Below are 24,394 nucleotides of genomic sequence, written 5' to 3'. Positions count from 1 at the left end.
GGGTGGGGGCGTTGCAGGGTGCAGGTGCCTGGGTGGGGGCGTTGCAGGGTGCAGGTGTCCTGGGTTGAGGTGTTGCAAAGGGCAGGCGTTGCAGGGTGCAGGCGGTGTGGGTGGGTTGTTGCAGGTACAGGTGTCTTGGGTGGGGTGCTGCAGGGTGCAGGTGTTGCGGGCTGGGTACATTGCAGGGTACTCCCCAGAACTGCATGCCTGTTATCCCAGTTCACAGTGCTTGCCGCTGCCACATCATTTTACATCTATTTCTCATTTGACCTGCTTGGAAACCCAGTAAGCAGTGCCGGCCACTTTACGAGGGTGGAAACTGAGACCCGGGAGCTGCCTGGCCTGGGATGAGGAGGGTGGGGGTGCACGGCGGAGTGGCATTCATCCCAGAGCTGCTGCCCGATCTGTGTGCCCTGCTCCCTGATGGAGCTGATGGAAGCCAAGGGCATTTTCTCCAGTGATGGCAGGAGGATGTCTCCAGAGGATGGGAGAGCAGAGTCCTCACGGGGCTTGGGTGGGGTGGGGCCTGGAGAGGCTGAAAGACGGGGATTCTCTGACTCCGTAGTTAGTGCCTCTCCCTCAGGTGTCAAAAGTGCTCCTGTGCTGGTCTGCACCTGCACCCTGCACTGCCCTCACCCCGTGACGCCTGCACCCTGCAATGCCCTCACCCCGCAACACCTGCACCCTGCAATGCTCTCACCTCTGCAATGCCCTCACCTCGAGACGCCTGCACCCTGCAATGCCCTCACCCCGCGACACCTGCACCCTGCAATGCTCTCACCTCTGCAATGCCCTCACCTCTGCAATGCTCTCACCCCGCAAAGCCTGCACCCTGCAATGCCCTCACCCCGCAACACCTGCACCCTGCAATGCTCTCACCTCTGCAATGCCCTCACCNGCCTGCACCCTGCAATGCCCTCACCCCGCAACACCTGCACCCTGCAATGCTCTCACCTCTGCAATGCCCTCACCCCGCGACGCCTGCACCCTGCAATGCTCTCACCTCTGCAATGCCCTCACCTCTGCAATGCTCTCACCCCGCAACACCTGCACCCTGCAATGCTCTCACCTCTGCAATGCCCTCACCCTGTGACGCCTGCACCCTGCAATGCCCTCACCCTGTGACGCCTGCACCCAGCTCAACCTGGCAGGGGACCAGAGGTGCTGGTGGGGGTTTTTGATGACTTCTCTTTTCTCCCTTTCCAGATTCAGTGGAGGACGCTGAGACTGAGCAGCCCCAGGAACAAGGTGGGTTCTGCTGGTGGCTCAGGCTCCCTCTGGTTATGAGCTGGGCCTTGGGGTAAGGCCGGGGGAGGTAACAGAGCTGAGCACGTGGTGGGCATTGGGTGCAGCTGTCACCCCTCTGTGGGTGTGGGCTGCGGGCTTGGGGGAGGTCGCCTGAGGTGGGCCCAAATCTCCTATTCACTGCGGTGCTGGAGGCTGCGGGGGCCGCACTTCCAGGGAACATGCCAGCCCCTGCCTGGTCCCCGACCGAGGCAGTCCTTTCTACTGCCTGGGCCCACGTGGGGCTGTGGGTTCCTTTCTCATGACCTGGAGAAGCTGCAGCTTGCCCTCTGCTCTGCCTCAGTGACGTGAGGCCACTGCCCTCATGGGGTGGCTGGATTCAGAGGCTTAGGTTACAGTGGTCTTAACTGAGGTCCCCCAAGGGTCTGCTCCTTCCTGAGGGGCTGATTCAGAGAGAGACCCCCCTCATCTACAGCTCTGTTTTCCCTGCACACAGGGTCCGTGTGGGGAGAGCCTGGGGATGTGGACACAGTTCCCCTTGGGGTTAAGGGCCCTCGGAAATTCCCTGGGAATGGGATCCATCCGAGCACATTTGGGAAACAGGCAGGAGGTCCCAGAGGAGGCCTGGAAGCCGGTGGGGAAGAGAAGGCTGTTGTAGGCTTGCCGGGGGCAGGGGGTGGTTCCACAGGCTGCCTAAGTCCCTGGACCAGGTGCGTGGCCCTCCAGAGCCAGGGTAGCAGCTGTGGGGGACCGTTTGCCTCTGCTGGGTGGGAGATTTCTTAGCTGGTCTAGTGTAGTCAAGTCAGACATTTGCCCCTAAACCATATTTAATATTTTTTATTCCAAGGCTTTACAGATGAATAAGGAGACAGTTTGTATTAAAAATATTTTTTACATGTGAGGTTGAAACAGAGAGTCTGTTTAAATCGAGATTCTTTCCTTCCCAGTAACGTCTCCTTTCCTCCCAGGTTTTCCGACAGGAAGCGCGCTTGTTTGCTCACCTCTGGGAGGGGGTTTGGCTGGGAATGCCCTGAAGCCAGCCAGCGCCAAGGGGCTGTGCGGGCAGCCTGGCCTGTGTTAACCCTGTAGGAACCGTGGGCCTCAGGTTTTCAGACCACCTAAGGTGAAGGTGGCCACAGGGGTCTGGAAGCTTTCCCATGCCTCCCGCAGGGATGGTCCCTTTCCCCGCATGGAGCTGGGCACATGCATACGACATCCCTGCCCTCTGCCAGGGGTGGCTTTACCAACTTTGCATAGTGGCTTTGGAGCTGATCAATAGCTCTGACTGCTTGTTGAGGATTTCATGGGTTCCTGCACCCCACTGGGGGGCCCAGTACGCTGACAAAAGTTACATTTGTGGTTGCAGCGCTGCGCATGCTCGGGTCCAATTAAGTGGCTTTGACTCTTTTTTTTTTCTTTATTATTTTATTTTATTTTTTTGAGTCAGGGGTCTCACTTTGTTGCCCAGGCTGGTTTCAAACTCCTGGGCTCAAGCAATCCTCCTGCCTCGGCCTTCCAAAGTGCTGGGACTGCAGGCATAAGCCACTATGCCCAGCCTTAACTGGCTTTGATTCTAAAGGGAAGGATGCCTTTAGATGCCTTTAGACTCTCCGAGGATCACTGAGCTGACACATAGAATCTCCTGAAACCATGCTGTCAAATGGGCGAAGGAGGAGAACGGGGGGACTGGCAAGCCGGTGGGGCAGTATTGTCTGAAGAGTGCTGCGCCAGGGATGCAGAGGCCAGGATGTGGGGACCTGCCCCCAGTGGACCCAGCACTCACATCTGGACTCTAATCATCTAGGTGTTTTTGTGACTTGCAGAAATACCTCTACCTTGCCTGAGCCTGGAGCCGCAGGAGACCCTGCAGAAGGTGAAGAATGTTCTGGAACAATGCAAGACCTGCCCAGGCTGCCCCCAGGAGCCAGCGTCCTGGGGTCTCCGTGCGGCATCCAGCGACGAGAGCTTGCAGGACCCAGAGAAGCCCTCCTTCTGCTTGGAAGCTGAGGACGACTGGACAGACCCGGAGACCCTGAGCTCACTGCTACTATTCCTGAACGCTCCTGAGTACGAGGCTGGCTTCCATGGCCTGTATGATGTGGCACTGCCGTGGCTGAGCACTCTGTTCTGCAGCTTCAGCGATGAGGAGGAGGTGACTGGGCGCCTGGCACAGGCCCGGGGCACGGCCAAGAAAGCCGGCCTCCTCATGGCCCTGGCCAGACTGTGCTTCCTCCTGGGACGGTTGTGCAGCAGGAGACTCAAGCTGTCCCAGGCCCGGGTGTACTTTGAGGAAGCGCTGGGGGCCCTGGAGGGCCGCTTTGGAGACCTGTTCCTGGTGGTGGCCGTGTATGCCAACCTGGCCAGCATTTACCGGAAGCAGAAGAACCGGGAGAAGTGTGCACAGGTGGTGCCCAAAGCCATGGTGCTGCTCCTGGGCACGCCCGGCCACATCTGCAGCACTGAGGCAGAGGGGGAACTCCTGCAGCTGGCGCTGCGGTGGGCGGTGGGCGGCCAGAGCCTGCAGGCCGAGGCCCGCGCCTGCTTCCTGCTGGCCAGGCACCACGTGCACCTCAAGCAGCCCGAGGCGGCGCTGCCCTTCCTAGAGAGGCTGCTGCTTTTGCACAGGGACTCGGGAGCCCCGGCGGCTTCGTGGCCCACGGACTGCTCCCTGCTCCTGGCTGACATCTACAGCCGCAAGTGCCTGCCCCACCTGGTGCTGGGCTGTGTCAAGGTGGCCTCATTGCGGACACGGGGCTCACTGGCCAGCTCACTGAGGAGCGTGGACTTGGTGCTCCGGAACACCCCCCAGCCCCACGGCCTCCCTGCCCAGGCTTCCCACTACCTCAGGCAAGCACTGGCCTCCCTGGCCCCAGACACAGGCCAGCCACTGCGTGGCCCCCTCTACGCCAGCCTGGCCCAGCTGTACAGCCACCACGGGTGCCACGGCCCGGCCATCACCTTCATGACACAGGCAGTGGAAGCCAGTGTGGCTGCCGGAGTCCATGCCATCGTGGACCATCTAGTGGCTCTGGCCTGGCTGCACATGCTGCACGGGCAGAGCCCGGTGGCCCTGGACATCCTGCAGTCTGTCCAGGATGCGGGGGTGGCCAGCGAGGACCAGGAGGGTGTGATTGCCAACATGGTGGCTGTGGCCCTGAAGAGGACCGGCCGGACGAGGCAGGCAGCTGAGGGCTACTACCACGCCCTGCAGGTGGCTCAGGGCCTGGGCCAGCGGAGGAACCAGGCAGTGGTGCTAGCCAACTTCGGGGCTCTGTGCCTGCACGTGGGTGCCAGCAGGCTGGCACAGCACTACCTCCTGGAGGCTGTGCGGCTGTTCTCGAGGCTGCCCCGCGGGGAGTGTGGCCGGGACTTCACCCACGTGCTCCTGCAGCTGGGCCACCTGTGCACCCGCCAGGGCCCCGCCCAGCAGGGCAAAGGCTACTACGAGTGGGCCTTTCTGGTCGCCGTGGAGACGGGCCACGTGGAAAGTGAGTGACCTGGTCCCTCCTGCCTGCCTTCCGGGCCACTCGGGGTTAGGGCACACCTGGGGTTTGTGATTCAGATGCAAGTGGTGGTTTTTCCACCATCAAAAATGCTGAGTTGTGGCAAATAGCAGATGCTGGCAAGCGCCCTGGAGACAGGCGGTTCCCACGCAGGGCCAGGCCCTCTGTGCCCTATCGGGGGAGCCAGCCCTTTCTGGTTTGCCCAGGGACCATCCTACCTTGAGTCCTGCATACTGGGAATCCCTGCAGTCCAGGCAGGGGGGCGATGGGTCACCCTAGACGTAGCCCAGGGAGCAGAGCAGGCGCCGCTGAGCTGGGCCTCGGGGCCCTTCCTCGAGCCAGGCCCTGACGCCAGGGCTTGTGCCCATGTTATCTGCTTGGCATCTCGGCAGCCCTGTGCACCTGACATCCCACTTCACAGAAGACTCGAGGGCGGGTGGTTACCCAAAGCCGCCGAGCAGTTCATGCACAAGCAGCTCGCTGTGCAGACGGTGCCTGGCCCCACCCACAAATGGGGCTTGTGGGGTCCTCGGGTGGCAGGGGCTGAGCGTGGGAAAGTGACCTTCGGTCCAGAGAAGCCACAAAAGCGTGAGTGTCGTGATGGCGGGGCAGCTCTTGGCCCCGCGTTAGGGAAGTCTCTTTAGTCTGGGACCAGAGGGTTGAGAGGATTTAGACAAGTGGTAGGTGGCGGGCGAGGGGCTGGTGTGTAGCTGTGTGAAGGCCCGGGGTGACGGAATGGGGGTGAGTGAACAGGTGAGTGAGTGGGGGTGGGTAAGCAGGGGTGGGTAAGCAGGGGTGTAAGCAGGGGTGAGTGAGCTTGGGGGTGCGTGAGTGAAAGTGTAAGTGGGGATGAGTGAACGGGAGTGTGCATGGGGGTGAGTGAGCAGAGCCTGTGCAGGGAGGTGCAGACTTGGGAGTGAGTGCGTTGGGTGCTGGATGGTGAGAAGCTCTGCTGTGGAGCTAAGCAGGGCCTGGGGCCTCAGGCTGTGGCTTAATCCTTTTCCCAGAAGCACTGGGGAGCCATCAAGTGCTGTAGAATACTCACTGCAGCTGCGAGCAGTGGACAGACAGTAGGTGGGCAGGGCTGCTGCAGCCTAGACTGCAGGGCATAGACGGAGGAAGCTGAGTCCGGGGAAATGGCCAGGACCTGTGGTACCATTGTGGGTCCCCTCTGCCCCGCAGTGCTTTGTCCATCCTCCCAGGATGGACATCCCAGCATCCTGAGACCACGAAGAGGTGCCTCCTGTGGCCCGGCTCAGAGCCCCAGGGCTGTGGCCGAGTCTGTCCACTTAGCACAAGCCTGGCACCCGCTCCTGGCCCTGGGAGGGATGAGCTTCCAGAAAGGATGTGAGGGGGCCCTGGTCCTACACATCTGCCCAAGGAGGGGTGGGAGGGTTCAGACCCAGGCATCTTCCCCAGGGGATTCTCTGACTAGAAGGGGACCTTTGGGACCTCCAGGAGGAACTCGGCGCCCCAGTCCCCACTGTGGCCTCCGGTGCGTCCTGGCCACATTAGCCAGTGGCACCTCCTACGAGGCCCTCCCCCAGGGTGGGATTCAGACTTGGGAACACAGGACAGGGGACAGGGCTCATGCTTCCCTCTCTCCACCCCTTGCCAAACAGCCCAGGAGACCGAGGGCAGGCTGGTACCCCACGTGCTTACTTGGGGTCATTTTCAAGTCACTTTCGGTAGTCTGTCTTTCCGGAACTGGCCGCTGCCTCTGGATGATCTGACTTGTTGGTGTACAATTGTTCAGAGTTTTCATGGAATCCTTTTATTTCTGTCAGGTCGGCAATAATGTCCCCTCTTCATTTCTGATTTTAGAAATGTGGGGTTTTATGTACTGGCTTATTTTTAATAGAGGTGGGGTGTCAGCACGTTGCCCAGGCTGGCCTCGGGTGCTGGCCTCAGCGATCCTCCCACCTCGGCCTCACAGAGTGCTGGGATTACAGGCGTGAGCCATGGGGCTCAGTCTCCGATTTTCGTCATCTGTATCCCGTCTTTCTTTTCTTGGTCAGTCTGGTGAAAGATTTGTCAATTTTATTAATATTTTCAAAAAAACAACTTTTGGTTCTGTTGCTTATCTGTAGTTTCCTCATTCTCTCTATTTTGCTTCACATATTCCACATTCTAACGTTTATTATTTTCTTCCTTTTACTTGCTTTGGGTTTAGTTCATTCTTCTTTTTCTGTTTCTCAAGGGTGGGAGTTGAGGGTTTTTTGATTTTGTTTTGATTGAGACAGAGTTTTGCTCTGTCGCCCAGGCTGGAGTGCATGGCTCGATCTTGGCTCACTGCAACCTCCATCTCCCTGGATCAAGCGACTCTCCTGCCTCAGCCTCCTGAGTAGCTGGGACTACAGGCACGAGCCACCACGCCAGGCTAATTTTTGTATTTTTAGTAGAGACGGGGTTTCACCATGTTGGCCTGGCTGGTCTTGAACTCCTGACCTACTGATCCGCCCACTTCTGCCTCCCAAAGTGCTGGGATTACAGGTGTGAGCCACCGCACCCAGCCAAGTTTAGGTCTTTGATTTGACGTTTCCCTTTGAGCATTGCCTTACCTGCATCTTGGAATTTTTTGATATGCTGTGCTTTTTTTTTCTTCTTAGACAACATTTTGCTCCGCTGCCCAGGTTGGAGTGCAATGGTGTTATCTCAGCTCATTGCAGCCTCTAACCAGGTTCAAGCCATTCTCATGCCTCAGCCTCCCGAGTAGCTGGGATTACAGACATGTGCCATCACGCCTGGCTAATTTTTGTATTGTTTGTAGAGACGGGGTTTCACCCTGTTGCCCAGGCTGGTCTCGAACTCCTGGGCTCAAGTGATCCTCCTGCCTCGGCCTCCCACAGTGCCGGATGACAGGTGTGAGCCACCGCGCCCGGCCCCTGCTGTGCTTCCGTGTTCATTCTTCTCCAGTTACTTCCAGTTTCCCTGATGATCTCCTTTGACTCGCTGGTTGTTTAGGAGTGTGTAATTTCCACATATTTTTGAATTTCCCAAATTGTCTTCACTGTTGATTTCCAGTTTCATGTCCGTGCCGCTGAAGATCACCTCTGCTTTGCTCTCAGGCCTTTTCCACCCACTGGGGCTCGTTCTGTGGCCTGGCATGTGGTCTGTCTTGGGGGCTCTGCCGTGGGCGCTTGAGAGGACTGTGTATTTTGCTGTCGTTATTGATGTCCATTGGGTGTACCTGGTTCCTGGTGTTAATCTCTGGCATGTTTCTGACGCTAGACAGTCAGAAACTTCCCACTGTTCCCAGCGCCCTGGCTTTGGGAGAGGCCGGGAAGCCAGTGGGTTTGGAGCCTGGCTGCCTGGGAGGAGGACAGGCGTGGGAACGCCAGGGGCCAGCTTTGAACCTCATTCCCCCAACATGATGCCGTGTGTGGCAGACATGATGCTTGGCTTTGGTCTCTCAGGGTTCCAACTGCGACAAGGGTTGTTTGTGCCCCTGGCCTCATCAGCTCGGGCTGAAGGCAGCCATGGTCCTGGTCAGAGGGGCTTTGTGAAGCAGAAACAGATGACCTGGTGCAGGGACAGGGCCTGGCCAGGACCTCAGCCCTGGGGGTTGTAGAGAAGGCTGGTGCTCTCCCAAGCTGTGCCCATGTTGTGGTGTGCCCGGTGGCTACCCTTGCATGGGCTCCAGGCCTGTCCGTGCTCAGTGTCCTGCCTATGCGGTCCCGGCTCACGGAGGCGTGGAGGAGGCAGACACACCACAGGGGCCTCCGAGCCCGGCCGGCCTTGCTGCAGTGCTGGGAGGCCGACGTCTTCCTTTTTGTCTTCCGCCCAGGCCAGCTGAGGGCCGTCCAGCGGCTGTGCCACTTCTACAGCGCCGTCATGCCCAGCGAGGCCCAGTGCGTCATCTACCATGAGCTCCAGCTCTCCCTGGCCTGCAGGGTGGCCGACAAGGTGCTGGAGGGGCAGCTCCTGGAGACCATCAGCCAGCTCTACCTGTCCCTGGGCACTGAGCGGTGAGGGCTGGTTCCGTGGTGGCAGGGGGCCAGGGCGCGGTGGAGCGAGGCAGGGTGGGGGCACAGGGAAGCTGGCCCAGGGCCCCAGCAGTGCTCTCCTTGGGGTTGTTTCCTTGGCGTCAGATGCTCTGAGCTGGCGGGCTTTGGGTGACCCAGGGCTGCATCTGGAGAAGACACAGGCTGTGTCTGGAAGCTGGGGGAGATGGAGTATGCCCCTCCTGCCACGGGGCAGCATGATGCCTGGTTCCCTCAGGATGTCCTTCATCCTTTCCGTACTGCACTTGTTCATTCCGGCCCTCCCAGCAGCCTGGGAGGGGCAGGACACTGTGCACACAAGAGGGCCGTTCCCAGGCCCCACATTCGAAATTCATCTGTCACCAGACCCACAGGAAGAGGCAGACTGGTTCCAGGATGTGGAGCGCGCGTTCTGACACCTGTGTCTCATGCCAGGGCCTATAAATCCGCTCTGGACTACACCAAACGGAGTCTGGGGATTTTCATCGACCTCCAGAAGAAAGAGAAGGAGGCGCATGCCTGGCTACAAGCAGGAAAGATCTATTACATCCTGCGGCAGAGTGAGCTGGTGGACCTGTACATCCAGGTGAGCAGCGAGGATGCGGGAGGGCCCTGCACAGGCTCTCTCTCCATCCACCCAACCATCCGTCCATCCATCATCCATCCATTCACGTGTCCATTCACCCATTTACCTGTTCATCCATCCACCCAACCGTCCATCCATCCATCATCCATCCATTCACGTGTCCATTCACCCATTTACCTGTTCATCCATCCATCCATCCACCCGTCCTTCATCATCCATCCATTCATGTGTCCATTCATTCATTTATCTGTTCATCCTACCATCCATCCATCCATCCGTCCATCATCTATCCATCCATGTGTCCATTCATTCATTTATCTGTTCATCCTACCATCCATCCATCCGTTCTTCCATCATCCATCCATTCACCTATTTGTCCTTCTGTCCATCCATCATCCATCCATCCTTCTATCATCCATCAATTCACCTGTCCATCCTTCTATCCATCATCCATTCATCCATCATCCATCCACTCACCTGTTCATCCTTTCATCTATCATCCATCCATCTATCCATCCATCCCTCCATCATCCATTTATCCCTCCATCATCCATCCATTCACCTGTTTGCCCTTCCATCCATGATCCATCCATCCATCTTTCCATTATCCATCCATTCACCTGCTCATCCTTCCATCTATCCATCCATCATCCATCTGTCCATCTATTCATCCATCCATCTATCCATCCATCATCCATCCATCCATTCATCCACCTATCCAATCATTCATTCATTCCTCCATTCATTTGTCTGTCAGTCCATTTGTTTATTCATACATTCATCCATCCATCCATCTCTCCATCCATCCATATGTACATACATACGTCATCCACCCATCCATCCACGCATAGATACATGCATCATTCCATTCATCCATCCATCTATCCATCCATCTATCCATCCATCCATCTATCCATCCATCCATCCATCCATCCATTCATGCATCCATCTATTCACATATCCATCCATTCATCTGCCCATCCATCCATCCATCCATATATACATCCATCCATCCATACATACATACATGCATGTGCTTATTCATCCATCCATACATCCATCCATACATACATCTGCTTATCCATCCATCCATTCATCCATCCATCTACTCATTCCAAAGCCACTGCTGAGCACCTGCTGTATGCCTTTCCCCTCCTTCCCACTGGTTCCCTCATATCCTCCCCAAATGCCCAGCATCTTCTCCCTGAGGGCAGAGACATGGGCCGCTCACAGGCCCAGCACCTGCTGGTATACAGCACATGCTCAAATAATGTGTCCACTCAGTTAACACAGAAGAACTTCTCCAAGCAACACATGGCACATCTCCCTACCAAATGCATCTATCATAGCAGCTGTTTTCAGAGGCTTTCCCAAACACAGTGTGATCTGGAACAAATTGGGAAGCCCATGAGCCTGGTGAGGCTTTCATTTTTGAGCACCTGCTGTGTACCTCCTCAAGCTGAGGAGAAGGATCAAGAGCTCATGGCCAAGAGGGGACCAGGCCCACCCACGAACACTCTTGATGTGGGGCCCTGAGCTGTGGCAGGGGTGTGGCAGCACAGAAAGGAGCGGGGGCTGGGCTACCCGCAGTCTGGAGGCCCAGAGGCTGGTGTGAGTGCGGGGGGAGGGGGCTAGGCCTAGCCCTGGGGGCAGGATTCACAGGTGTGGAGGCCCAGGCATGGGTGGGAGCCTGGCACTGTCTGGGAACAGCAAGCAGTGGGGTCTGGCCAGGTCACAGGTGGGTCACAGGCAGGGCTAGACTGCTCAGCCATGCACTCAGTGGGCATTTGTGGAGCACCTGCTGGGGCCAGGAGCGGCAGGAGGCCCTGAACACTGCAGAGAAGCCCATGGCTTGGTCCCTGGCCTTGTGGAGCTGACCTTCCTGGTGGGAGAGACAGGCGACCCTGACAGAGGGGAAGGACCAGGACAGAGGGGCAGGATGTGTGGGAGCCCTGAAGACGCCGGGGCAGAGAGCGCCGAGGTCAGCATGTTGTGAGTGGGTTGGAGGCTGGCTCTGGGCTCCGTGCCCAGCTCCTCGCCCACCCTTGCCTGCTGGCTCCTGGGCTGCAGCTGCACAGGCACCTCCTGGCACTCAGCTGCATCTGGTCACTGTCCTCATGCCAGCAGTGGTGGCAGCCCCAGCACACAGGGTCTGAAAAGGCTGAGGTGCACCTACAGTGTGACAGGGAGAGGCTGGTGAGGGAGTCTCACCTGGGTGGGTGTGGCCACCTCGCCACGTGTGGGTCTTGAGGGAACTTCTGCCTCCTTGCAGGTGGCACAGAATGTGGCCCTGTACACAGGCGACCCCAGCCTGGGGCTGGAGCTGTTCGAGGCGGCTGGAGACATCTTCTTCAATGGGGCCTGGGAGCGGGAGAAAGCCGTGTCCTTCTACCGAGTGAGCTGGCCTGTGGGCTGATGCGGGTTGGCCTTGGGGGCACCTTGAGGGGTGAGGCACAGGTGTGGCAGGGCAGAGGCCTCCCAGGTGGAGTCAGGGCCGCCCCATGCATGTGCTTAGTTTCCTAGCGGTTTCACTGGGAGGGACATTGACTGCACCCCCGCCCAGATCAAAAGCTTGGGCCCTGGACACAGCAACGGGCTTTCCCTTCACCAGATGAGCTCAAGCAGCCATGGTGGGAAGTCCTGTCCCCATCTCCCAGATGAGGAAACTGAGGCTCAGAGAGGCACGGGGACATGTCAAAGGACACACGGCATGTCAGTGGGAGACCCAGGGACAGGGTCCAGGTCTGCAAGCACCCCGGAGGGACAGCTTCTCCCTTCCTCTGAGCTCATGGTGTGGCTCAGCCCTGGGCACAGATAAGTGTGGTGTTCTTAGAGCAGAGAGGAGTGCTGGGTCCCCTCAGCCAGACCCCTGGTGCCCAGGTGGGAGGGGCTGGTCTGAGGCTGCAGGGCACGGCTGGATGGGCCTCAGGTGACCCTTCAGCCCCCAGCTTGGGTGTCGCCCTTTCTCTCAGATCACAGAGCCGTGTGGAGGCCCACGGGTAGCTGGGCCGTGGAAAACTCCAGGCACATGTTTGGGTTCTGAGGAGGGCGATGGGCAGGGTGGGTGCGGGAAGCCTGACCCCGCCTGCCTGTGTGGTAGGACCGGGCCCTGCCCCTGGCAGTGACGACGGGCAACCGCAAGGCGGAGCTGCGGCTGTGCAACAAGCTGGTGGCGCTGCTGGCCACGCTGGAGGAGCCCCAGGAGGGCCTGGAGTTCGCCCACATGGCCCTAGCACTCAGCATCACCCTGGGTAAGCCCCGGACCCCGCGCTGCCGGGACCGACACCTTGCCAGAGCGCAGCCTGCAGGCCTGCAGGGCAGGAGCCGACATAGCTGCTGGGTTCTCTGGTCTCCTGTCCAGGCAGGCAGATCTGCCCAGCTGGCCCCCCTGTCTGGCCCTGGGCACAACCGGAGGTCTCTCACGCAGTGTAGAGCTCCCTGCCTGGCTGAGCTCTGCTTCCTCTGCCTCTTCCCCCTGCCGACCATAAGGTCTGCCCAGTGTGCCCTGCCTTCTAGACACTTCAGGCATCTGGTCAGTCTCTGAGTGTGCCAGGCAGAGTGGCCATGGCCTCATGTGCACTGATTGATCCCTTTCTCTTGTGCCCTTCCCACCTTCATCAAGCACACAGTTCTCTGGCTGATGAAATCCCAGTTCCCCTTCCGGCAGCCTGCCCCTTAATGCCAGGCATTCCTGGTGCTGTGCCAGGGTTGTCTGTCCTCCTCCAGAGAGGGAGCCCTGAGCCGGCTGCATGCCCCAGCGCCTTGCGCCCCACAGCCTGTCACACAGTAGGTGTGCAGCCATGTGGGAATGCATTGAATGCAGGCTCCACGCCCCTTGCCCTGGAGAGGGGAGGATGCCGGATACAGACCTGGTGGCCTTGCACATTTTCGGGGGCACCTGGAGTTCAGGCACGCAGCAACTCCCCAGTGCCGGGGACTCTGGTGATGACACGCTCAGGAAGAGTTAAATGTCATGTCTGTGGGCTGCCTGGAGCCCTGGTGCCCGGGAGTGTCTGGGCTGCACGCCTTTTGGGCTCTCCTGGTTAAAAGCAGTGAGCAGAGACTGGCGGCTGTGTGTAGGCACAGAGCTGGGCCGTCCAAGTCCCACTTTGCCAAAGCCTCACAGTAGACAGGGGCAGGACTTATTGGTTCTGCTTTGCAGATGGGAAAAGTGAGTCTGGGAGCCTGGAGGGACTGACTGGGGCTGTCCGGGTGACCGCGGGTGCCTGGAGGCGGGCCAGGTGCTGCCGGCGTCTGCATGCCTGCTCCTGAGGGGCCTGTGCCCTGCCTGCCCCAGGGAGCCCTGTTCTCACACCTGCCCCCTCGGCCTGCCCTCCAGGGGACCGGCTGAACGAGCGGGTGGCCTACCACCGCCTGGCCGCCCTGCACCACCGGCTGGGCCATGGCGAGCTGGCAGAGCACTTCTACCTCAAGGCCCTGTCGCTCTGCAACTCGCCACTGGAGTTCGACGAGGAGACCCTCTACTACGTGAAGGTGTACCTGGTGCTCGGTGACATCATCTTCTACGACCTGAAGGTGGGTGGGGAGGGGCAGGGCTGGGGGGCTCCCGGCCCCCTTGGAGTGGGATCTCCACCCAGACCCCAGAGGCCTGGGTTCCAGCCTTCCTTAGGAATGGCCCAGTGGCCTCCCTGGAGCTCCGCGCCCGGCCGGAGGAGCCGGCAAGGTTAGCAGACACGACCCAGCTCCCGAGCTGGCCAGGCCCCGCCCTCAAGAGCTTAGCCTCAGCCAGGGAGGCTGACACATGAGCAGCCTCTTCTTTACCCACTGGCAGCCACTGGGTAAAGAAGAGGGATTGTAGTCATGGGGGCCCTCCTGGAGGAGGTGACACCAAATCTGAGTCTTGACAGTCAACCATCAAGTTGCAGTTAACAAAGGAAATGGGGTAGGGAGAAAGACATTTGGGGGATGGCATCCTCACATTGAATCTGCTATGCAAGATCCAACCCAAATTCCATCGCCTCCCCTAGAAAGCCTGCCCAGAGTGCCAATTTGTACTCAGCAACTCCTTTCTGGAGTCTTGAGACACCTTGAATCTTCATATTACCCAGGCAGGGTGGGGCAGGACAGATGTCTTACCACCCTGCTTCACAGACAGGGAAAACCCAGCTCAGGGCAGGTGCAGTGGGTGGGGCCCCAACAGCCAGGCTGAGGCTTTGCTGGGTCAGCGCTGGGACCTGTGCTCCCTCTGCTCCCAGCCCTGCAGGGGTGAGAGCTGGGACGCGCTGGCTCTGACCTGGAGTATCTCCACCCCCCTGCCCTGCAGGCACCCGCCCCTCCTCAGCATCGCCCCGGCGCCGCATCAGTGCTCCTTGTGGGATGAGGGGCCGGTGCGCTCCAGTCCAGGGATTCAGCTCTTGGGGGCCTTAAAACAACATGAGAAGGTGGGCAGCCCTAAGACCCCGCCCCGTATACCCCTACAGGCCTGGGGCTGCCCCGGAGGCCCCGGCCCAGTGCTGGCGATACCTGGTGCTCAGAAGTGGTCCCTGTGGCCTCCCAAGTCCCAGCCAGACAGGGAGGTGCCAGGCAGCAGGCCCAGAGGGACTCTGCTCTCCACTCACGAGCTGACATGTGAGCCAGGGGACGGGCCTCCCAGAAGGGGCCTTTATCTCTCTTGGTCACGCCCGCTGCCCGCTCCGCCCACCCAGGGGGAAGGGAAGGACCTAGTTGTCCCTGAGAGGCAGAGGTCCACGGCTGGGGTCGAGGAGCAGAGGCCTCCACCTCCTTCCCATGCACAGCCCTCTGGGCCTCATCGTGACTGTGCTGTCAGCGCAGGACAGTGTCCCCCATGGAGGCCCTCTCAGAATTCCCCCAGGGCAGGTGTCTTTCCAAGGCCACACCCTCCTCCTGTGTAGGAGACACTGAACCCTGGGCCCAGAGGGGTGGGAGAGAAAGCCAGGCTGGATGGGGCCTGGAAGGCTGGCAGAGAGGCAGGGGTAAATAGGCATCTTTGCCGACTGCCTCTGAAATGGGGTCCCTTTGAGTATACACATGAGAGTGAGCTCTGGAATAGGGTGGATTGGGTATGCCCTGCCACCCACCAGCTGCTGCACACACCACAGGCACACACAAATGCACACACACACACCGGCACCTGTGTGCACACAGGTACACACACACAAGCACAGGCATACACACACAGGCACAGGCACACACACAGCGACTCGCAAATGCACATAGAGGCACAGGCACATACACATGCACACACACACACACAGGCACAAGCACACATGCACACACACACAGGCACACGCACACACAGGCACATACACACAGGTGCACACACACAGGCATATGCACACAGGAACACACACAGCCACATACACACAGGCACACATAAGCACATGCACACACAGGCACACACAGGCACACACAGGCGCACAGGTGCACACACAGGCACACACAGGCACAGGCACACACAGGCACACAGGTGCACACACAGGCGCACAGGTGCACACACATGCACACACAGGCACAGGCACACACAGGCACAGGCACACACAGGCACACAGGTGCACACACAGGCACACACAGGCAGGCACACACAGGCACACACAGGTGCACACACAGGCACACACAGACGCCAGCACATGCACACACAGGCACACAGACACATGCTTTGGCTGGCTCTTTTCTGTTTCGTTGGGATGCCCCCTCTTTCAGGAAGCCGTCGCCTCCCACCCCAGGCTGAGTCTGGGGTCTCCCGAGCTCCCCACAGGCTCCCAGGCTTCCCTCTGCCACAGCCCTGGCCACCCTGTGCGGTCAGTTTTCACTCCCAGGTCCCCCAGACTGGTAGCAGGGACATTAGGTTCAGCCGTGCACCCGGCAGAGTCCAGTGTTGGGTGGGGCTGGGGGGCGTTGGATGCACCCCTGCTCCGTGTGTGGGTGGGCAGCGAGGGAATGAACTGGCTCTGCATCTTGGACTTTGTCCTTGGCCCTGGGAGCTGTCTTGAGATGGTAAAGGGGGCTGGCCCGGCATGGGTCTTGGAGAGGTCCCTTGGGTGACCCCCATGTGGAGGAGGCGCCTTGGGAGAAGCTGGGTGGGGGATGGGACGGTCAAGGAGGAGGTCTGGGGAGGCCACATCCCAACCCAGGGATGGCGAGTTTGAGCGAAAGATGCATCTAAAATGGTAGCAGAGGTCTGGGGAGTCACTTTCTGTCCCTATTTCAGAGAAGAGTCCCAGAGATGACACCTGTGAGATTCTTTTGCACCTGGCCCGGCCCGTGGAAGGGCCTGGAAATGGTCATTGTGGACAGGGGTCAGAGGGAAGCCTGGGTCACTCAACACTGTGCCCCTGCTGTGGCTGGGAGCCACAAGTCCCGCATGGGACTCTCAGAGCAGACAGGATGCACCCCAACCACAGCCCATGGGGAAAACAGTCACTGCCTGCAGAGAGGGTGGGGCTGGGGCAGGAGGCTCAGGGGGGGTCAGGTTAGGGACAGTCAGGGAGGCTTCCAGGGGGTGTCAGGGCCTGCAGCAGTGGAGTTTCACAGGCTTTGGGGCTCCTGGGGTGAGCCGGTGCTGGTGGGACATAATGGAGCAGGAATGGCCTCTGGGGAGACGTGCTTCAAGTCCCCTTTGGCTGAGCATGGCCTGTCCCCTTCAGGACCCTTTTGATGCGGCTGGGTATTACCAGTTGGCACTGGCGGCCGCCGTGGACCTGGGCAACAAGAAGGCACAGCTGAAGATCTACACTCGGCTGGCCACAATCTACCACAACTTCCTCCTGGACCGCGAGAAGTCGCTCTTCTTCTACCAGAAGGCCAGGACCTTTGCCACCGAGCTCAACATCCGCAGGGTCAATCTGCCTCCCCTGCCGCTCTGCGGGTGGGCCCCCTGGCTGGCCCCCAGCCACCCTCACTGAGGACAGCGTCCGAGGAAGTGGGTTTTGTGCTGCTGGGGTGGGAGTGTGGTCTCCTGCCTCTCCTGGTGTCTCCAGTGGCTCATTTTCTGGGAAATGGGGACATGAAAGCAGGGGTCAAATGACAATAAATGAGTTTTTTTTTTTTGCAATAACTTACTGAAGTCACAAAGGCATCCTTCCCTGGCGTGCTTTCTGGGCGTGTCTAGGGGCCAGCTCCCTTCCCTGGGGCAGCCCTGCTGCTATGTCCTGATCTTGGGTATGAGAAAGACCCTGAGTCCAACAGACTTGGGCCAGGTCACCATGAGCCTCGGTTTCCTTGGCGGCCAGAGGGGAGACGGTAGAGGTACTCCCTGGGCAGGTGCCTGCTCTGAGCTTTTGCCATAGGTCTTGTGCCACGTTTGCCTTTAATCCTCAGGCCACTGTGCCCGGAGGTGGGGGCTGCTTGTGCCCCTTTGAAGAAATAGAGGCACAGAGAGGTTAGGTGTCTGTCCCACCGTCACACAGCAGGTAGGGGCCAAGTAGCAGAGCCCAGTGCGCTGACCACCATACCACCCTACCAGCCTGCTGCCAGGAAGGTGCCACCCATTAGGATCCAAGGGCAGCTCCTGGACCTCCCTTGTGGTGTCAGGAGAGCCACAGGCCAGTGAGGGTGGCCCAGGTGATCCCCTATAGAGTGTCCTCTGGTCCCACACTTGGGTGGGCCAAGCCTGGCCAGTCCCACCTCCGGCCACTGGTCAGCCCTGTGGGAAGTGAGATGCAGGGCTCCCCGCCTGTGTAGACGCTGCCGCTTGGTGTTGAAAGCCTCATCTGGGCTGCCCCTGGCCCTCCCCACGTACCCCTCCCCTTCCAGCCCCAGCCCTCATCCCAGTCCCCAGCAATCCCAGGTTTTCCTTCTTAGAATCTCTTGGCCCCAGGAAACACGGCTGACATGGTCTGTTTGCCAGTTTACAGTAAGGAAACTGAGGCTCCGAGGCGGTGGCTGTCCCACGTGATTCTCACACACACTGCCCTCTCCCAGGGCCCCTCTTTTAAACACCTTTTAAATGGCGTGACATTCACACAGCATGCAACTGGCTATTTCAACGCGAGTAGTGTGATGGCATTCGTGCATTCACGGTGCTGTGCAGCCACTCGCTCCATCTATTAAAAACGTGCTCATCTCCCCAGGAGAAACCTCTCATCCCCACTAAGCAGTTACCCTGCTTGGTATCCCTCAAGCCCCTTGTCTAATGGAAGGGGAAACCGAGGCCTGAGAGAGACTTGCCAGTGGGCGGAGCTCTGATGATAGGGCTCAGGCGCCCACCTGCTGGTTCAGTCTGGGTTGTTTTCCACCCAGCAGAGGTGGCAGAGCCAGGAGGCCCAACCTTCCGGAGCGCGGCAGGGGAGCCCCATCCTTGCCGCCGCCGGAGCCCTGCCCCCAGCCTCCCCGCCAGGTGGCAGCAGAGAGCTTTCCAGAACCGTCCTCGGGGCTGGCAGGAAGCAGCAGCTCAGAGCTGCTGACCAACCTCATCTTGACCCCAAACCGCTGTCTGCGGGTTGGGCTTGGGAACTGGAGCAGAGGCCGCATGATTAGAAACTTGAGGACGGCACGGCCGGCTGGGCCAGCGGGAAGCACCGTCACGGTTGCTGAGGACACAGACCTCCTGCCCGCTGGCCGGGCCTGCAGCCATGCCTCTCGGGGTGGGGGGGGGTCTGCAGGCCTGGGTCGCTCTCGGCCCCCCACCTGTGGAACTGCGCCTGCCCATCCCCACCCCCCCTGCCTGGCCCCATGAGGGTACTGGCTCCCCGGATCCTGTTCCTCCCGCGCAGCAGAGCCTGGGGGACCAGAGGAAAGGCTGGGTCTTCCGGCCCCGATTCAAACCCCGGCCCAGCACTCAGTCTGCGGATTCGGGGTGAGGGAGCTGATTTCTCTGAGTCCTGTTTGGTCACCATTAAAACGAGGCCCACAGGCTGGAGCAGAGTGGCAACCCCAGGGGTAACAGCGGCCTGTTTCCTACTGACAATACCCCCATTCCCTACGGACACTCGGCCCAGGGCAACCTGCCAGAGGCACTGGAACCAGAGCCACTCCGTCCTGAATGGGGGCTGGGTAAAATGAGGCTGAGACCTGCTGGGCCGACCTGCTGGGCTGCATTCCCAGGAGGTCAGGAATTCTTAGTCACCGGGTAAGATAGGAGGTGGGCACAAGGTACAGGTCACAAGGACCCTGCTGATTAAGCAGGTGGCAGTAAAGAAGCCGGCCAAATCCCGCCAAACCAAGATGGCGGTGCGCGTGACTCTGGCTCCCCTGACCGCCCATTACATGCTAATTAGAATGCACTAGCTGCTAAAGGACACTCCCACCGGCGCCATGACAGTTCACAGGTGCCATGGGGACATCTCATCTGGAGGTTTCCCTACATGGTCTCAAAAGGGAGGGGAGGAGCCCTCAGTTCTGGGAACTGCCCATCCCTTTCCTGGAAAACTGATGAATAGTCCACCCCTTATTTAGCCTGTGATCAAGAAATAACCATGAAAATGGGCAACCAGCGGCCTTTGGCCTTCGGGGGCTGCTCTGCCTATGGAGTAGCCATTCTTTTTTTTTTTTTTTTGTCGAAATCTGGCCTTGTGGACCTCCAGGCTGGAGTGCAGTGGTGCCATCTCTGCCCGCTACAGCCTCCGCCTCTAGGGTTAAGTGATTCTCCCGCCTCAATCTTCCTGGTAGCTAGGATTACAGGCACCCGCCACCGTGCCAGGCTAATTTTTTTGTATTTCAGTAGAGACAGGTATTTTGCCACGTTGGTCAGGCTGGTCTTGAACTCCTGACCTCAGGTGATCCGCCTGCCTCGGCCTCCCACAGTGCTGGGATTCCAGGCGGGAGCCACTGACCGGGCCAGAGCAGCCATTCTTTGATTCCTTTGCTTCCTAATAAACTTGCTTTCACATTATGGACTCGCCCCGAGTTCTTTCTTGTGTGAGATCCCAGAACCCTCTCTTGGGATCTGGGTCGGGACCCCTTCCAGTAACAAACTCGCTTAACCTCTCAGACCCTCCGTCTCTTCCTCTGTAACCAGAGACAAACCCTACCCCGAGGTTCCCAGAGTGAGGACAGAACGCCTGGGAAGCGAGGGCACAGCGCGGGTGTGTGCAGAACCAGGCAGGCAGGCCCCTCGAGGTGGGTGGAGGTCAGGGCTCAGCTGGCTGGGGCCCAAGCCCACTGGTCCCCAGCCCTGCTCTGCCCTTCGGAGGCTGGTTCCCGGACAACAACCCCCTTCCGCAGAATGGGCATGAGATGAGGAGATGTACAGTGGGCATCTGCCTGCCCTATGCAGCCAGTGGGTTCCCAGCTCAGAAGCCAGCTGCTCCGGCTTTAGAGGGAGGTGGCCACGACCCGCGGTCAACTCGGTCACCTTCCCACACACATTCAGCAAGCACCCACGGCACGGGCTCCAGGGACCGCCTCGGGCAGGCGCAGGGAACTCCAGGAGTGTTCCAGGCCCTCCCAGAGGGCTCCTGGGACTGGGGCTGAAATCACACTCCTTGTTGGGGTCCCTGGAGACTCCCCTGAACAGAGAAGGAAAGCACCTTGCCCAGGGTCACACAGCACCCTCTCCTGACTCAGAGGCAAGGGAGCTCCACCCAGCACAGCTGCCTCCTGTCTCCTGGAGCCCACGTCCTTCCCTGCACTGGTTCATCCAGGAGCAAATATCGGCTGAGTCCGGGATGGACCCTCGTTTTGGATGAGGAAGCTGAGGCTCAGAGAGGGATGGTCACCATCCCCAGGGAACCGGCTGCCCTGCTGTTCTCCTGAACAGAGAGATCACCATCTCCACTCAAGAGAACAGCATGAGCAGCCAGCTCTGGGCAGGACTGGGCAGCATGCAGGCCACCATCCCGAGTGCACAGCCGGTCTGTGTCAGCCTCATCTTCGCCACGGAGCCCAGGAGTTGAGAGGAGGTGGTTTACGGCCCAGCATGAGGCTGAACTCTCTCCTGAGCAGAGTTCTCCGAAGATGGGAGAGGACTCCTAAGGCAGAATTGAGCTCCCCATCAGCAGAAGGGTTCAAGCAGGCCACAGGGGTCTCCCGCGTGTGTGGAGCAATGTGTCCGGGTGACGCTCTTTGGGCATGAAGGTGCCCTTGGACTCCAGTTGGCACCGTCAGTGATCCAGGCTGTGTTTCCAGGGAGCTTGGCAGCAGTCTGCTTGCATGCCCTGTGTCTAGCGCCTAGCGGGGGAGTAGGGGTGTGGGTCCAGGCTGGGCAGCTGGCGGGACCTGTGCCCCAGGAGCAGGGTGGGGTTTATGCAAGCTCAGGGGCAGGAAGCAGGCTTGAGTCCAGGCTCTGCCTCTGTCCAACTGAGTCTGACCCAAAGCACTCCGTGGTGGGCTCCCCTTTGTGGGCCTCACCCCTCTTCGAGCCTCAGTTTCCTCATCTATAAAACAGGACAATGAGATGTGCCTTGTTGAGCTGTTCAGAAGATCGACAGCATGGTGGGAAGCACAGTTTCTGGGGCTTGTCGGGCCCTCCAGGGTTGATGTAAAACCACAGCGAAAAGAAGAAAGTGCTTTCACCCAGACGGAAGTGCGGGCAGGCAGAATTGCAAAGTGACCCTGCGTGCAAGTAGGTTTCATTAGGCGGGAAGGGTGAGGGGGTTTGCAAATGTAATTAAGGTCTCAAATCAGTTGAGTTGGAGTATTCAAAGGAAGATGATTACGGACAGCTTGACCTAATCAAGTGAGTCCTGTGTAGAGGGTGCAGCCTTCCCTGATTCTCTTACTGGCCTGGAAGGAAACAGCTTTGGGGGACTCCAGCACAGTGAGCACAGGCTCCCCACAGAGGGGCTGGCCCAGCCGGGAGCTGCAGGCTCTCCCAGGAGCTCAGTGGTCCCCAGCCAGCAGCCCTCAAGCACACGGGACCCCCCAGACCTACAACAGCACAGAACTGAATTCTGACAACAACCATGTGAATTTGGAAGGACGCTGAGTCCTGGGGATGACCACAGCCCAGTGGGCACCTCAATTACAGTGTGTGGAGACCCTGGGCAGAGAACCACGTGAGGCTTCGGACCCAAAGAAAGGGGCGTTGCTTTTGGCTGCTGAATTTGTGATAATTTGGTACACAGCATAAATAGCAAATACAAGACCAAGCCCAGGAACAGGGAAGCCGAGCCCTAGGCACCCCTCCAGCCCTGACGGACTCAGTGGGCAGTAGGCCAGGCAGCCCTTCCCAAGGCCACCTCCTCGCCCGCCCACCTGTCTGTTCCAGCAGGTTCACTCCTCAAACGGAAGTCTTCACATTTGGCTCCCACACCAGGAACTAAGGAAGAAGGGAGGAGTGAGGCAGGAGAACAGGACATTGTGGTAGCCAAGGCTGGGGCATGGGCAAAGGAACGGCAGGTGTGGCCAGTTCCCATGAGCCAGAGAGCAGCAGGGGCAGCTGGTTCCAGGCAGGACTGGGCGGCACCCAGGCCACATCCTCACTTCCATGATAACAAGACAGAAGTTTCCAGCAGCCTCTGATGGCCCGCCGGCCGAGTCTCTGCTTCACCTCTGATGGACCGTGGGACAGTCCTTCGTACGGCATAGCCAACTGGGGGCCTCTCAAGGTCACCCAGGGGCGTTGCCGAGTTCTTTAGCTTAACAAACAGGCAGACTGGGGGGCGCACGAGCCACTGGCTGGAGCCGGCTCCCACTCTGTGGGTCGCATTTCGCTTCTTGAGGAGATCCGTGGTTCTGTCGCTCTGATCTTCTGTTGCGTGGTCTCTTGTGGCTTCTGTCGTGGCTCTGCTTGTGTGTTTGTTCCATTCTTTGCTCAACATGCCAAGACCCTGGACAGCTCACAGTGACGACCGTCCATCGGGGAAAAGGGGGGCAGGTCTTGGGACCCTGGGCTCCACCTTCCACCCAGCTGTGTGACCCCGGGCCAGCCTGGACTTACAGAGCAGGGGACATACTTCCTGAGCACTGGCGTGAGGCCCTTTGAGCACCGCCTCCTGCCCGGGCCCCTGTTCATCCGTGGTCGTGCCCACCAGGCCAGCTCTCAGTACCCAGCCAGAGCCAAACACAGGATTTCACAACCCGGCCGCTTCGGGCTGGGTCTGTGCGGCACCCCAGGAAGAGAGAATTCCACGGCCAGGAGAGCTCCAGGAAACAGGGCGGACCTCGTCTCTCCCATAGCAAACAGGGCGGCTCCTCATCTGTGATGGCTCCCTTAAGCCCAGACAACAGGGTGAGGAGACCTCTGGGGACCCATCCTTGCGGGGAGGGCCGGGTTTCCAGAGAAGTCTGAGATGGAGGCAGCTTTCCCAATGCCTATGCCCCAGGCTTCAGGCCAGGCACGGCTCCTCTCGGGAGGATAGCCAGTGACAGTCCCCTCGCCCCGTCCCCAGAACCCCAGGGACTCCAGGAGGCCCAGGGCAAGCCTCTCCCTTCACCTCCCAGTTCCAAAGGGGAGCCCCTGTGTGCAACCCCACCTCCTGTACAGGAATGCACACCAGACTGGCTGGCTCCACGCCAGCAGGGTGGACCCCGCTGTGTGGCCATGGCTTGCACTATCGGGCCCTGGGAACACGCCCATTTCCGATACAGCCTGCATCCAGGGTGGAGGGCAAATGTTCTAACCTAAGCCTTGTTTCCAGCACGAGCCTCAGGGGCCCCAAGTGGGATGGGCCGGAGTGACGGAGGAGGAGTGGTGTCACCTCCCCACATGGGTCCCAGATGCTCGGGGATAGCCCTCCCTGTGCGGGGGGAAGGGCCTGGAGGGAAGGAGGCCCTGGGACCACTGTGAGCTCGGCCTTCACCCTTGTGGGAGCTTCACCCCAAACCCCCGACCCTGTAGGGACAGATCAAAGGAACCTCCAGAGCCACCTATGCTCTGGGTCCCCACTAGTGATCAGTGCTCTTAGCAAAGCAGAGATGGTGTTGACCTCGGCCTGACCAGGGTTTTTACCTAACAGTGGACGCACTCCATTCAAGTTCAAGAGCAAGGCTCATCCTGTCATTACATTATACTGGAAGTCCCAAACAACGCAGCCAGACAAGGGAAAGGAAATCAAGTCAAAGGACTGTTAAAGAAGAAAAAACCTCCATGATTCACAAATGATAAAGTTGTTTACCCAGAAAATCCAAGACGTCACAGACAGCTTTTAGGGCCACTAAGAAGCCAAGTTTCCTGGGAAAACAGTAAACAAGTCAGTTTCATTCCTGCAGACCTACAA

At 59.1% G+C, this 24,394-nt stretch overlaps 1 protein-coding gene across 8 annotated transcripts in view; it reads left to right on the top strand.

Annotated features, from left to right (window-relative positions):
- Window positions 1-17,352, top strand: part of SH3TC1 (SH3 domain and tetratricopeptide repeats 1) — a 63,778-nt gene extending 46,426 nt beyond the window's left edge. For 7 of the 8 annotated variants that reach the window (XM_037742186.1, XM_037742185.1, XM_037742187.1 and 4 more), the window contains 8 exons: window positions 1,207-1,248; window positions 3,069-4,733; window positions 8,536-8,716; window positions 9,167-9,317; window positions 11,590-11,712; window positions 12,418-12,568; window positions 13,657-13,853; window positions 16,943-17,352. In XM_037742186.1, the coding sequence (XP_037598114.1) occupies window positions 1,207-1,248; window positions 3,069-4,733; window positions 8,536-8,716; window positions 9,167-9,317; window positions 11,590-11,712; window positions 12,418-12,568; window positions 13,657-13,853; window positions 16,943-17,200 (2,768 nt within the window). In that variant the 3' untranslated portion in view covers window positions 17,201-17,352. The remainder of the gene's footprint in view (window positions 1-1,206; window positions 1,249-3,068; window positions 4,734-8,535; window positions 8,717-9,166; window positions 9,318-11,589; window positions 11,713-12,417; window positions 12,569-13,656; window positions 13,854-16,942) is intronic. The other variant, XR_005201942.1, reaches the window with a different exon arrangement.
- The last annotated feature ends 7,042 nt before the right edge of the window (window positions 17,353-24,394 follow it).

Source organism: Cebus imitator, unplaced genomic scaffold (assembly GCF_001604975.1).
Source record: "Cebus imitator isolate Cc_AM_T3 unplaced genomic scaffold, Cebus_imitator-1.0 Scaffold117, whole genome shotgun sequence".
Lineage (NCBI taxonomy): Eukaryota > Metazoa > Chordata > Mammalia > Primates > Cebidae > Cebus > Cebus imitator.
Note: the sequence above shows the minus strand (reverse complement) of the source record. Positions and strands in the feature narration are given on the sequence as shown.